The sequence below is a fragment of the Salvelinus alpinus genome, chromosome 20, assembly GCF_045679555.1.
Source record: "Salvelinus alpinus chromosome 20, SLU_Salpinus.1, whole genome shotgun sequence".
In the NCBI taxonomy this organism is placed as follows: Eukaryota; Metazoa; Chordata; class Actinopteri; order Salmoniformes; family Salmonidae; genus Salvelinus; species Salvelinus alpinus.
The window spans coordinates 32,940,298-32,955,354 of record NC_092105.1 but is presented as its reverse complement, the minus strand read 5'-3'; the positions used below and the strand labels follow the sequence as shown (position 1 = coordinate 32,955,354).

The 15,057-nt window shown below is 41.0% G+C and overlaps 2 protein-coding genes across 3 annotated transcripts in view; both read left to right on the top strand.

Annotated features, from left to right (window-relative positions):
• The first annotated feature begins 65 nt into the window (after positions 1–65).
• LOC139546682 (very-long-chain (3R)-3-hydroxyacyl-CoA dehydratase 2-like) lies at positions 66–7,987 on the top strand. Its single transcript, XM_071355338.1, has 7 exons — positions 66–368; positions 2,035–2,152; positions 3,006–3,024; positions 3,617–3,705; positions 4,325–4,446; positions 6,516–6,694; positions 7,081–7,987. Exons 1-7 carry the CDS (start codon positions 244–246, stop codon positions 7,158–7,160), a joined length of 732 nt encoding a protein of 243 aa, XP_071211439.1. The 5' UTR covers positions 66–243; the 3' UTR covers positions 7,161–7,987.
• Positions 7,988–12,695: 4,708 nt separating this feature from the next.
• The window catches only part of LOC139546680 (adenylate cyclase type 5-like), a 142,235-nt gene continuing 139,873 nt past the window's right edge, over positions 12,696–15,057 (top strand). For both annotated transcript variants that reach the window (XM_071355335.1, XM_071355333.1), the window contains exon 1: positions 12,696–14,887. In XM_071355335.1, coding sequence (XP_071211436.1) covers positions 13,940–14,887 — 948 coding nt within the window. In that variant the 5' untranslated portion in view covers positions 12,696–13,939. The remainder of the gene's footprint in view (positions 14,888–15,057) is intronic.

Sequence of the window (15,057 nt, the reverse complement as noted above, 5' to 3'; positions counted from 1 at the left end):
GCCCAAAACCCATACAAATCTACGGCATTAACAACTCAAAAGCAAGCACTAAGCTAAAGTAAACTGTTCATGGTGATGTTTCGGTAGGGGGCGCGGGCTGCTGGTCCCGTAAAATATTGCGCAGGCCCAGTTTACGCCTTGCATTTCCTGATTTGGTGGACTGATTGGAAGAGTAGCTCTGACTGATTGTTATTTTCTCAGCATTTGGCACACTAATCGGGCAGTGCCAAGTGGGGTTCAGTCATGTCAGCACCTGCTATGGGGACCACGAAGACGGCTCACAGTGATGTGGCCCCGAAGAAAAAGAGGGGACCGGGTGCCCTGGCTACAGCGTATCTGGTTATATATAACGTGGTTATGACAGCTGGGTATGTACACAATTCTGATACACTTCCTGTTTGACGAGAATGGGGTGCAAGCTTGCATGATCTGTCATAATGAATGTCATGAGAAGGCTCGTGCCTGCTACGAAACTCGATCCCCGAATTGTTTTTCTGGACATTTTGCTCAATAATGCTTGTATTTTGGAAATAATGATAGGCTAATGATTAAATCAATCCCACGTGAACAACTTTGCTTCGCTGGTGACACGTTGTCGATAACTCGTTTCATTGTGCTGCCTTCAGCGTCATTGCAGCAAATAATTTCAGCCAAACACAGAACTAATGTGTTGTTACTTTGTAACAGCCTACGTCGGGAATGTATCAATTGTCTCTTTGGTTACAGTTAGTTCTAGTGCGCGCCTACAAAACACCGCAATTAGCTATGTTGCCTAGAGTTCCAACTGTAATCGCGTGAATTGTGTGTGTATGTATGTATGTGTGTATATATATATATACCAGTCAAAAGTTTGGACAAACCTACTCATTCAAGGGTTTTTCTTTATTTTGACTATTTTCTACATTGCAGAATAATAGTGAAGACATCACAACTATGAAATAACGCATATGGAATCATGTAGTAACCCAAAAAGTGTTAAACAAATCAAAATATATTTTAGATGTTAGATTCTTCAAAGTAGCCACCCTTTGCCTTGATGACAGCTTTGCACCCTCTTGGCATTCTCTCAACTAGCTTCATGGAGCTGGTTGAGAGAATGCCAAGCAGCTTTGCACACTCTTGGAATGCCAAGCGTGTGCAAAGCTGTCATCAAGGCAAAAGGTGGCTACTTTTGAAGAATCTCAAATATAAAATATATTTTGATTTGTTTAACACTTTATTGGTTACTACATGATTCCATATGTGTCATTTCATGGTTTTGATGTCTTCACTATTATTCTACAATGTAGAAAATAGTAAAAATAGAGAAAAACCCTTGAATGAGTAGGTGTCCAAACTTTTGACTGGTACTGTATGTAATATATATAATTAAAAAAGGCTGTCGTTATGTACAGTAATAGCTATTGTTATTTATGCATACTGCATGTAGTTTTGCAACCACCATTTGTTTGTATTTATAGTCAAAATAAAATCTGTTTTGGCAAAAAACGTTCTGACAATATTTCTGATTTCACTCAGCATTATGATACAAGTTGTTGTGAAAGAAATTGCACAAGTGCAAAATGCTGGATGCGCTCCCATCCTAACAAGTTAGGTGATGTTACAGTATACCCACCCTCTCCCATTCCTGTCTGGTGAGGTGATACTTTCCCTCTGTGATACTTGCTCTGTTTATTGAATACCAGCTACAACGGGTACACTGTGCCTTTTCAGGGGCTATATAGCCTGGTCAGTTTCTATTACTAACTTTAGTAGATTAATATCTATCAGGTTCAAAACCTGTCACTCCTACCAATCACAACTATTCAAGTATATGATTGTGCAGATGCCGTTTCCATCTATGTATTAGGCCTACGTTCTGTGTGGTTGGACTGTTTTGCTGTACCCTGTCCTCTAAGAGTAAACTGAGGCTATTATTTGATACAAGAAATGTATTTCCACCCAGAACTCCCTGGAAAATAGTGGCAGTTGTTACTGAGTAGACTATCCTGGCTAAATAACTGAAATAAACATGAAATGTGTGTCTTCTTCCAGCTGGCTGGTCATTGCTGTGGGCCTGGTGCGAGCCTACCTTGTCAGAGGCAGCTACCACGGCCTGTACTTCTCTATAGAGAAACCCCTGAAGTTTTTCCAGACCGGTGCACTTTTAGAGGTGAGTGAATGTAGGCCAAGTCTCTGTTGTAGGGCCTCAGGGTCAGACCTGGGTCAGGTTCATTAGGTACACTAGTAAAATATTATGCAACAGAAAATAGAAATCGGTATACTTTTTCTTATTTGACAAGTTCAGGTAGAGTCACTTCCTTACAAAACGTTTTCTCTCCACTGAACAAAATCTGGGCCTTTATTCAGAGCACTTAACAGGACAGCCCCTTATCGCTCTCTGTGTGTGGTGCATTTGGTAAGTCCCCTACTGTATAAATACAACTTAATGTTCAAGCACACAGCACTGTTGTATTTTTAAATAGAAACTCCTCCACCATGACTGGCCTTGGCCTTCCCCCGCTCCCACCTCTGTGCTACTTACAGACAGCACAGAGGCCTAGTAGGGTGTTAGTGTGATCCTCTCCAGCCACACTGTAACACAGAGAAGGGATTAGGCCTAGTGTAACCCAAGCTCAGTCTACATGTTGCTCTTATTCCAACTCCCTCCATTTATAAAAACACCTTTAAACACTGGGCATTTCCAGTTATTATGTTTTGACTAGTGCACTGGCTTTTATCTAGTCCTTGACAAGTAGAATGAACTGTCTTGGTGTACATATCCACTATCATAGGATTGCCAGACTACATCTTATTGCCATATTTAACCTTGATTCACTAAAGAGCAATATGAATCAGCTGTGAGATCAGAGTTTATAATTGCATACATTAAAAAAGAAGTCAATTCGTCTCAAACTCATGTACTGAAAATCTGTGGAGATACAATTAATTGCATAAAGTATTTACACTGACCATATGGTGTGACTCTGTTTATGCTGAGTGTTTTTATTTTTATTTCCGTTCAGATATTGCACTGTGCAGTGGGTAAGTTGAAGTTCCTCCCTCTTCTCATGGTCAAAGTTGCGTGGTCTCTACCGGTCATGTGGACATAAGCCCAACTGAGAGCCATTGCCTCAGATAGAGATAGCCTTTCCAGGCTGCTAAGATAAGCCTGGCCTGATGGTACTAATGTGATAACGAGCATGGCCCTGCTCCATTGTGGTCGTTGTACTCCTGGTTCACAGTCCACTAATTATCTGGGATTTGAGGCTAACCCTTACCTTCATTATGGCAGCTGTCTGTCTCTGTCTGGACATGTGCTGCCCTCTGCTGGACAAACCTAGACACTACACACATGTAGCCCACAGCTTAGTCAGTGTAATACAGTGACATTTTTAACTGGAATTGGTGTGCTATATTTTTTGCTATCTTATATCAGCTTTTGTAAGCTGCCTACGAATTAATAGTCCAACACTTGACATACTTTTGCACAAATTGAAAATATGATGTCTTCTCTTTTCTTCTCATCATGTATTTTGCTCAGTATCACTGCATTGTGAAGTGGTAAAGCTGTGTTTTGAGGTGATACAGTACATATCTTCTAATGTGATGATCATGCTGTGTTCTCCTGCTCCAGGGATCGTTCCATCCTCCGTGGTTCTAACAGGGTTCCAGGTGTTGTCTCGGGTCTTCCTCACCTGGGCTGTGACACACAGCGTCCGAGAGGTACATCTCTTCTTCATCGAATCATTCAGCCCCCCATTCACCAATTATGGAACTAGCCATTTATTTTCCAGATAAGTTCAGTTTGTTTGATCTGTTGGAATATCAGGATGAACCAGCACTGTGAATCCATTTGAAAGCTAAAATATTGCGGAGTGAGACAGTAAGAAATATTCAAACTTTATAATATGTGGTAATGGTTTCAGGGGATCAATGCCCCTAGATGTTGTCTTCATCCCAAAGAAAGATACTTGCTGATGTGCTAAGGTCTGTGAGCCTGAAATAGTGAACATGCTTGAAGCCAACAGGGTGAATAACACTAACATGTTTGTAAGGTCTGAAACGCTCTACTGCATATGTGTGTTTGTGAGTATTTGCAACTATGTTAATTTACAGAGACTGACTTTTGCTTTAAAATCTTGCGTTTACAATTCTCTCTCATTGCCTGTCATGCGCCATGACAGGCAGAGTTACAGCGTAGTATAGTTGGTGCAACAAACTGCACGGTTCTGCTATAACCCCTCGGTCTTGCCGTTGAATGAATCTACTACAAGCTATTGCATGCTAGCTTTGAATTGTCTGCCCAGTCTCACCGCTGTCTGTTTGTCCTGTCTGATCCCAGGTCCAGAGTGAAGACAGTGTTCTGCTCTTCGTATCGGCCTGGACCATCACAGAGATCATCCGCTACTCCTTCTACACCTTCAGTCTGCTGAACCACCTGCCCTACCTTATCAAATGGGCACGGTAAGAAAAGCTCCCCGCTCCTCCTGTTGGGCAACTGAATGAGAGAGGCACTCACTTCACATTGGAAAGAAGTGCTGTAGAATTACTTTGTGTGTTAAATTCAAAAAGGGGGTTATAGATCTAGGACAGACACTTCAAAACCTTATTCCTTATGATTTTTATTTTATTTTAAATAAATGTTATTTAATGTGTTTGTATGGGCTATACTTTTGACTGGTACTGTATGTGTGTGTGTGTATATATATATATTTTATTTTTTTGGAGGGGGGGACACCTATTTAACCCCTTTTTTATGGTGTCATGGTCTGACAAAGCAGATGCGGAAGGCCGACATTTTACCTGTACAATTTTATGTAATGCTCACCTGATCATTTAATGTGTGGGTTTAAATACTGTACACAGCCCTATATTTATTCACTGTCAATGTATGAGACATACCGCCATGCCAACTGGTATTAACGATGGGGAAGTTCTTTGATGCTTTACAGTAGAGTCTCTGTCATTCCGAGACGGTGGAAGTAGGGGTGCGAGCATCTTGAGAGAATGTGACTGCGCAGTTAAGAACCGCGTGTAAACGTCCTATCTTTTCAGCGACATAAATGCTCACAGCACATAAAATATGCATCTAATACGAACTGAAATATTATCAGAAACGTGTTGGATTGTATTCACAGGTTTCATTTCCTTATAACCGGTCAAACTGATGTCATTTGGAAATCTTCCACTTTAAATCTTTTAGCTGTTTCAGAGTTATTGCATTTTCTCCCCGGTCCCTAAACGTCCTCCCTCCGCAAGATAAGCAGACATAAGAGAGAGAACTTTGTTGATGTCAATTAGATTATTGATGTGTTCATTCTATCGATTTAAGGCATTGTTGTGGTGAGTTAGGCTTTATTTAGTCTTTTAGGGCCCCCCCCCAGATTATTCACATTTTAGATTTAACCATAAACTGGCACACCTGATTCAATTAGTCTTGACAAATCATCAAGGCTTTGACCCATCGAATCAGGTGTGCCAGTTTAGGGTTAAAACAAAAATGTGAAACGTCTCGGGGGGGCCCGAGGAGAGGGTTGGGTAACTGTTCTAGGGCAACATGTAATGACAGAAGAGTTGCCTTCTAATTATTATAGGCCTAGACAAGTTGACAAACAAATAGCCTACCAAACGTCAGAAATTATAAGAAGATATCTAGTAAAAAAAAAAGGTTTTAATCCCGCACCCCCTTTAAGAAAATTGTTATGCCATTCCTGCTGTCATTATATAGTGCCTTCAGGAAGTAGTCATATCGGCTTATTCTACATTTTGTTGAGTTACAGCCTGAATTTTCCAAAAACATGTTTTCACTTTGTCATTATGGGGTATTGTGGGTGAAAAATATATATATATATTTCATAAATTTTGAATTCAGGCTGTAACGCAACAAAATGTAGAATACGTCAAGGGGTATGAATACTTTATGAAGGCACTGTATATGTTCATAACAGAGTTATATACGGCTGTATATAAAGAAACCTGGGCGTGTACGACACTCCCTCCATAATGTGTTTTCTCAGTCTCAACCATGGCAACAAAGTCTTCAACAAAGGCCTACTCATTGGGGAGGACCTTCTGTTGCCTGGTAGCAATTGATGACGATTCTTCTAACGTCAGCCAATGTTGTCGTGCTTCACTCTTTTCACCTTCAGTTGACTTTATGAAGACAGTTTGTGGTACATGACAGGTAGAAGAGCTGCACGATATGGACAAAATATCATCTAGAATTTTTTTAAATGAATATTGTGATAGCAATATGAGAAAACAAGAGTCTGAACTTGGGCATGACAACAAATGAACACGTCTGGGAGGAGTAGTTTTCTATCAGAACATGCTTCCCCAGTCCCTTAGAATATGGAGTTGCACAAACAACATGCAGCACAAGATCTGGGCCACCACCACTGTCACCATGAATTGAAAGTCAGCAGAATGAATTTGCTACAGTAGTGATATTGCAGCCTCTTGCAATATCCAGATTGCAATCTGGATATTGTACATGTCCATATTGAAATGTACTCCTTCCATCCCATCTCCAGGTACACATTCTTCCTAGTGCTGTATCCTATGGGTGTGACAGGTGAGCTGCTGACCATCTATGCAGCCCTGCCCTACGTGCAGAAGACAGGTCTCTACTCTGTCACTCTACCTAACAAGTACAACTTCTCCTTCGACTACTACACCTTCCTCATCCTCACTATGGTCTCCTACATTCCACGTAAGTCTTTCTCTCTGTCTCTCGCCACATTGCATCTCCCTTTCCTACTCGCTACAATACATCACTGATTTACTATTTCAGTAGTTCGTCAGTGATGTGTTGGATTGAGTATGTAGGGGAGATGCATTTCATGAATTACAAAAAGCTAACATCTAGACAAGCGAGCACTAAGTGTGAAGTAATGCATTACAATTCACTGTAAGATGCTTTGCGCTGTGAATTCTAATGCTCTACCTTGCACTTAGTGCTTTCTTGTCTAGATGTGGGCTTTTTAAATGTTGTGAAACATAAATATGTTTTAAGGTGTCTCTACTTAATTCTGCATATGATTCTATGGTTACTTGTTTTTTTTATCTGACTATGTTGTCCTCCCGGTGTTTCCCTAGTGTTTCCCCAGCTCTACTTCCACATGATGCGTCAGAGAAAGAAAGTCCTGGCCCACGTGGAAGAGTACAAAACAGAGTAAACACAGCAAACACACGGCAGACTGATCACATCATGCCACGGGGAGGAGTCTTGGCAGACTGATCACATCCTGCCATGGGGAGGAGTCTTGGCAGACTGATCACATCATGCCACAGGGAGGAGTGGAAAAAGACGAGATAACCTTTAAAAAAAGAAAAAACATGCCTGACCAATTAAATATGTCTGTTTGTTGAAATACCAAGAAACTCTTTTTCAGATCAAGAAAATAACATGGGGGATGATCGATCTAACAATGGTTCTTGCTAATCAGTTGGTTTGGTTTTGGGCTGTTGCCTGGCTATTAAGATGCTCTTGTCATTTACAATATACCAACTGCTTTTCGTTTTCTTTGTAAGTAAATGCAGTTACCATGTTATCAAAATGCTACTTACTCAAAAAACTGTTTTGTAAATGTGATGATCCAGTTCCGTTGCACTGGCCCCTTTGAGAGGCAGCAGAATGCTGTGCTGTTGCCTGTGACTCTGGTCATAATGTGCTGAATGCCCTCTTCTCTCATAGTTCAGTAGAAGACAAACACTAGAACCCCCCCCCCCCCCCCATTCTATCACTGGCTGCATCCCAGATGGAAGCCTATTCCCTATATAGTACACTATTTAGGGAATAGTGTCATTTGGGATGCTGCCATGCTTTGTGCTCAAATGAATAGTTGTCCTTTGTTAGGATGGATGGAGGGTTCCATATTTGTCTGACTCTCAATGGAGGACTATGCCTGTTGTTTAAGTAATTTATTTCTGCGACTAGTTATTTCACCTGCAGAACTTTTGATCACATTCCATTTGTTGTAATAAAGCTTTTCTTTATTCTGTGCTTACATAGTTTTATTTTCAAATACTTATTTTCAAATACTCAACTAACTGCAGTAATTTAGTGCTTATTGTCATAAGATAGCTTTTTGCTTTTATGTTTTGGATTTTTTGTGTTGACAATATTTGTTAAGAATTTGGACCATTTGGGTTTCTTTAGAATCATATTATGTTGATTGTGGGTTGGTTATTGATTTGTAACTCTTTGTTTGAAGTAGGGATAGGCCTCCATGACCTAGAGTGGATAGTACGTCGATAAGTGAATCAGTTGTACAGTTACTTTGCTTTCTTTTGTATATTTTCCGAGGGAACTAATTTATTTAATCAAGCTTTAAACTTAAGGTGGTTCTCAAATTGTCTTGGTGTGATGTTGGACCAAGACACTGGTGGACATTGCCTGGAAAACATGTTGAAGAGTTAACCACCAATGAGCCAATACTCACACTTTATTTATTGACTGTTTGTTCTGAACTACAGTAGGATGCCAGGACATGCACTGTCAGACACTGGGCTCCCGAGTGATGCAGCGGTCTAAGGCACTGCATCTCAGTGCTAGAGGCGTCACTGGTTCGAATCCAGGCCGTGATTGAACCTATGGGACATAGGGTGGCGTACAATTGGCTCAGCGTCGTCCAGGTTTGGCCGGTGTAGACCGTCATTGTAAATAAGAAGTTCTTCTTAACTGACTTGCCTAGTTAATTAAAGGTTAAATTAAATAATACTAATAATATAAAAACAGGACGCTTGCATGGACACTGGAGTCCATTAGATTAGAGAGCTTGTAGTCCTGCATTTCCAATGACTTAGAGGCAATCGGCAGTTGCTACATTTATTTGTTACTTATAAATTAAAGATATATACCTATTGTTTCTTGAAGAATATAACTTATAAATGCCTTATGTGCTTAGTTCAACTGTTGTACCCCATCAGAACCCAAAATATAAGCTTGTTTTACTCCAATATTTGTAAAAAAAAAAAAAAATAGAAATATCAACACTGTATAAACTCAAAACATCATTTTGATATCATGGATGATCAGTCCTTGTATCCATAGCCCTGTCTATGAATTTGAAAGTTGTTACATTTCTTCATTCCTCAGCTTTTTACCAAAACAGTGGTGGGGTGCCTGCTTTGTTAATGTTTCAACTGCGGACTGGCTCTTTAAATCTAATAATGTAGAGAGTCAGGCGTTTGCGTGTGTGTGGTTCAGAGTTTTCATCCACCTCTGACTCAGGAGAAGGTAACTGAGAAAGCATTTTGCATATGAGTACAATGTAAAACCTTAATGGTTATCAATGTGGATGTAAACAGTAACTGCACTGCATTAACACTGAAAACTCAAAGAATTTGATTTTCGTTTTGCCTAATAAATTGTTGTAGAACCAATGTGAAAGACAAACTAGATTTTGTGGACTTTAGCTTACTAGAAAGTGTTGAGGTTGTGTTTGAGTAGTGATCACCCTTTTGCTTCCATGTCTGTGGGACTGCATCTCACTGCATGCAGTTTTAGACATTGATCAGGAGTTGCCTGACACTGGTATTGCCCTGATGCTCTTTGGGATGTGTAACGGTATGTTTATTATATCCTGAATTACGCTGTGAAAGGCCTAAACTTTGCAAGGGATTCTTCCCCTAAATAATGTTTGTTTCCCTCCCATTCCTAAAATGTACTGTTGTCCTGATAGTTGTTGAGTTCCTATGTTTTTGTTCTTTGTTGGCCTCACATGTAGTCTACACTCTTATGAAAGAGATGAGCAGCAAGATGAACTGAAGATGCCTTTAGTACATCAACAACCACCCAACATCCCAACTAACTTGATTTAACATTCCCCTGGGCCTACGGTATCGGAGGATGTTTTGTAAGCATGGCCAGGATTGTTGGAAACTCCTGTGAGAGGCAGGAGTGCAACTCTGTAAAATTGCATGTAGGAGGAAATAAACGTCCATTATCATTCAAAGTGATGATACTTTGGTATAACTTACAAAACGGAAAAAGCATGCCACAATACTACTCCACACACTGGTTCTACTAAACAAAACTACAGTATGTTGATCTTTTTGATAAAAAAATGTTTTGCATGTGACCAGCAGACTTTGTATAAGTATGATTAGTTATATAACTATATATTTACAATAAACTTAACATGGAAGCAAAAGAGATTTCCATTTTTTTCTCTGTAATTTGATTATTGTTTTGATGATCTACATCTATATGGACTTCTGTGATCCAATTAGTGTACTTGTGTTTTATGTCTGTCCTGTCTGTCTGTCCCTACAGTCTGTTTTCTTAAGTGTGTTATTATTTTACCTCTCACATGATGGCAGTAGTGTTCTACACCAAAGCTATGTATGCTAAAGTTGGACCCTTTCACCCTTGGTAAATACCTTTATTCAGTACATTTTTTGCAGGTGCCAGTGCAGTTGTGGATGACTGTGTTTAGTATTTTATTAGGATCCCCATTAGCGGTTCCTGAAGCAGCAGCTACTCTTCCTCGAGTCTACATAAAACATGAAACATGACATAATACAGAACATCAATAGACAAGAACAGCTTAAGGACTGAACTACACACATTTGCAAAATAATTTGATCCCATAAATCAGATTCCTGTTGGTCAATATTGACCTTACTCCCAATGGATAACCACGACCCCGTACATCAACACCGAGGACAGAAACACATGCTGATGCTGCATGCAGGCCAGGGTCTCTGTATTTTCGGTGTATCCAGGTACATGCAAAGGCATCGGTTTCCAATGGAAGACGTGGGGGGAGTCTCACAGTTCCCGAATCCCCATTGAATACAGGTTTAATCCTCACTATGATTCCTACAGTAATATACAATGAGCTCCAAAAGTATCGGGGTAGTGAGATTTTTTGTTGTTGTTTTGGTTCTGTACTCCAGCACTTTGGATTTGAAATGATACAATGACTATGAAGTTAAATTGCAGCCTGACAGCTTTAATTTGAGGGTATATTCATCCATATTGGATGAACCGTTTAGAAATTACAGCACTTTTTGTACATAGTCCCCCCATTTTAGGGGACCAAAAGTATTGGGACAAATTCACTTATATGTATATTAAAGTAGTAAGAAGTTTAGTAATTTGTCCCATATTCATAGCATGCAATGATTACACCAAGCGTGTGACTCTACAAACTTGTTGGAAGCATTTACTGTTTGTTTTGTTTTTGTTTCAGATTTTTTTGTGCCCAATAGAAATGTATGGTAAATAATGTATTGTGTCATTTTGGAGTCACTTTTATTGTAAATAAGAATAGAATATGTTTTGAAATAGTTCTACATTAATGTGGATGCTACCATGATTACGGATAGCCCTGAATTAATTGTGAATAACGATGAGTGAGAAAAATACAGACGCACAAACAGCTACAGAGCCAATACAACAACAAATGTGTCACTGTCCAAATACTTTTGGACCTCACTGTAACTGCTAGAACTGTTTATCATGAACCAGAATGAATGAGCTGGTGTATGTGGTTTTTATGCTTGAATGACAGCCATGAGAGTAAGGTTGTGGGAAAGACACATCCCAGGCACGGTGCACTTACCTACAGTGTGTGTTTGTGTTTGTTTTGTTCTAAGCCTTTTGTTTCGCTCACCAACAAAGGCAGGGATACTGTATGCCATAATGCCTTTCTCTTATGTTGAACCCAGTGATCATGTTTCTCCTATTGTGTGTGTTTCAGCGATCCTGTTACGCTTGTTTCCAGAATGTACTGTCCCTGGCAAGGGAAACAGATACACTATCCGACTTTCAAGAGGTTAAGTTAAATAATACGTAAATTGACACACAGCCAGTGTCATTACGAGGCTTATAAAATAAAATGGCCACATCTAGAACAAGCTGTTCTTAGGATGCGCTGCCTGCAACGCGATATGGATAGTTGACACAGTAGCATATTGTTTCTCCTGGTTTTAATTCATGCAATTGGTTTATGAGGTGATCAAAGACAAAGAACATAGGATATATAAAATGGTGACTTGGTGGGGTTGGGATCTGGGTTCCTGGTTTTCTAATGCCATATAGAAGAGACAGAGCTATACATGTGCCAGAGAGCTCCTCTCAGTAGAAACCCCCCCCGAGTACGCATAGCTGTTTGTAACAGAGAGAACAGGCCCGGATAGTCATTACAGTATCATAACAAACCCTAGAATAAAGATTTGCCCACCATAATGCTCAGCTTACCAATATCTCACCAACTCAACAAATACCTTGACCATTGACTCAATAATTACATTGACTTGCAAGGAACAGGGCTGTCAACAGGATCAAACATTTCGCTACACCTGCAATAACATCTGCTAAATATGTGTATGTGATCCATACAATTTGATTTGATTTGAAATGCATAGCAGTCTCCTCCAGGCCCAAGTCTAGACCATAAAAATGGAAACTGTCCCTCAGTTACCAGAGTGGCAGAAGTCACACCCATGTAATCAATTAGGTCTTTCGATTTACATGTCAATATACCACACCAAATAGAATACATCTGGGTCCAGCAGAACTTTAGGGGTTAATCGTTTGCGTTTGAGGTCCAGCTGTGATCACAGACCCGCCCATTCATCCAAATGCGGGGGAGAACGCGCAGGAGTCGCATCTCCAACTGACACGGTCGAAAGCCAATGAAAAGCTTTAAAGTGAAAGTCATACTCTCGCATATCCAATGGGAATGAGCAAACGGCTGACTTTGGGAATCAGACTTGGTTGAATGAAAACCTAACAGCAACCAGCAATGGTAATAAACCGTCCGATTATGCCTGCCTGATCAATAGTGTACAATGCATGACTCCCTATCATAGCCCACTGGGAGTACGCTCAGAATTGTTTCTTCTTCTGGTCAGTCTGTTGTGTTATTCGACGTCGCAGGAATCCAAAAAGGGGTTGAACTAGGACCAAACGCGGTGGTAACGTTGGGTGATGTGTGCTGCATGAATCGTATGGATCAACACCAGCTTGAGTCTTCAGGGATTTTGTGTGCAGTCGCTGGTGGTCAGCTGTTATGTGGTCGTGACAGCTCGTTAATTCTGGGCAGAGTTTGACACACAGATGCAGTAATAATACCGTGGAGAAACGTTTTTGGGGATGCTCTGGCTTCTGTGTGTGTTTAAACGTCGAGTCTTTCTCTCCTCCGCTGGTCAATGAAAGCGCGTGAGGGTCGGGATGTGACGGTTTCGCAATTAGGATGTAACCAACCAAGCATCGACAAGGCTGCAATGAGATGCACAGGTTCAGTTCTAGCCCCGAAGGAGACGCTCAACTAATGTAGCTTTGACGTCGACATGGGATTGTCCCCCACATCATCACGGTTTTTCTTATAATTCATTTTACATCAAGGCAAAAGAACGTGCTTGGGGAGGTATTACAGATTCACAACATGATAGATGTTGGTATGGCCAACTATTGGAGTTGTATAGTCTTTTTATTCCATGGCCTTGGCCTATACTTAACAACCTTTCTGCATACAGAGTTTATATTTGGATTATAATGAATTAGGTAAAACGAAGTCCTCCTGGAAATGTATTCTACACTAGAGGTCTGTTTGTTGTTACAGCATATGTCCCAGATGACATCTAATTTAATTGTTTTTAAGTGATTTTCAAGAGCATTTTGCCATCTGCGGCCAAAGTTATTCCCAGTCATCAATAGGCCTATGCGTCACATTTTCAAAAGTATCATGGACATACATTTTCCCTATCATAATGGACATTTAACTGGACACATTTAATTGACTTCAACATCCTCTGAATTCAGTCATCACGGATTTCTCAGGAATGTCATAGACCTGTCATTTAAGAAAACATTGTGACAATGTAACAACATTGTAACAAGAACAGTAATTTGCGCGAATTTGGCTTTTATAAGAGACTATAAGCAGGCACGTGTGTGGTCCTGTGTGTTGCTGTTTTCTTTTACTTTTATCTGAGAAGTATAATGTCCAGATCTAACAGTGTGAGCCCGCCCGGAGTCGGTGCGCCTGGGCTGAGGGGAGGGACTGAGCTCAGATCTGCTTGGGGCGAGTCTGAGTCTATTGCAAACGGATGCCCATACTCGGCTAGATCTCCGAGCAAAAAACTCGCCCGGTCGAACAGCAGATGGAGGGAAGGAGATGATGATCCCGAACAGCAGCCCGGACCAGGACGAGCCACGACAACGGTTAGCAGGGTCAGTTTTAGGTCTAGATCTGCGTGGCAAGAGCATGGGACTGGGGAAGAGAGCCGAAACAACAATCGATCTTCCCCAAGGCACACAGATGGAGCCGGGGAAGTGAGACCCAAATCCGTGGAGTTGGGCTTGGAGGACCGGAGAGTGAAGGGCTCCAAACCCGAGGAGGAACTCATGCCTGAAGTTCACCTTTCCATGGTTGCGTGCTGCAGCAGCGCGATGCAGATTTTCAGATCCAAGAAATTCCAATCGGAGAAGTTGGAGAGGCTGTACCAGCGTTACTTTTTCCGGCTCAACCAGAGCAGTTTGACCATGCTCATGGCCGTTTTGGTGCTTGTGTGCGCGGTCATGCTGACATTCCATTGCGCGGGGGGAGTATGCAGGATAACTTACGTGGTGGTCTTTTCCTTGGCCATCTTACTTATCCTCATATTGATGGTGGTGTGCAATCGGAACGGGTTTCATCAGGACCACATGTGGATAGTCTGCTATGTGGTCATTCTAGTCGTGCTGGTTGTACAAGTGATCGGGGTGCTGCTTGTGCAGCCGCAAAGTGCTTCTGAGGGAATTTGGTGGACGGTGTTCTTTATCCATGTCATCTACACGCTGCTCCCGGTTCGGATGCGGGCTGCGGTTATCACTGGAGTTATACTGTCTACCATCCATGTGGCTGTCTCTTGGAAGTTAAACGAAAGGGATGCCTTTATATGGAAGCAGGTAGGTCCTGTTTTATAACGTTTTTATTAGGCTACGCATGTATTAAGCATTCATAAATCAATAACTTTTATAGTAACTTCACGCATGGATGAGTCTACCAAATAAAATATAAAGATAGATTTTTTGGGGGACATTCCATCAAGTGACAAGTGGCCTGTTTGGATAAAACT

What these genes read in the sequence shown, in the direction of transcription:
- LOC139546682 (XM_071355338.1), top strand. Translation starts at nt 244, where the DNA reads ATGTCAGCACCTGCTATGGGGACCACGAAGACGGCTCACAGTGATGTG. An exon ending in AACGTGGTTATGACAGCTGG is followed by an intron (nt 369 to 2,034) that starts GTATGTACACAA and finishes GTCTTCTTCCAG; the next exon opens with CTGGCTGGTCATTGCTGTGG. An exon ending in TATGGTCTCCTACATTCCAC is followed by an intron (nt 6,695 to 7,080) that starts GTAAGTCTTTCT and finishes GTGTTTCCCTAG; the next exon opens with TGTTTCCCCAGCTCTACTTC.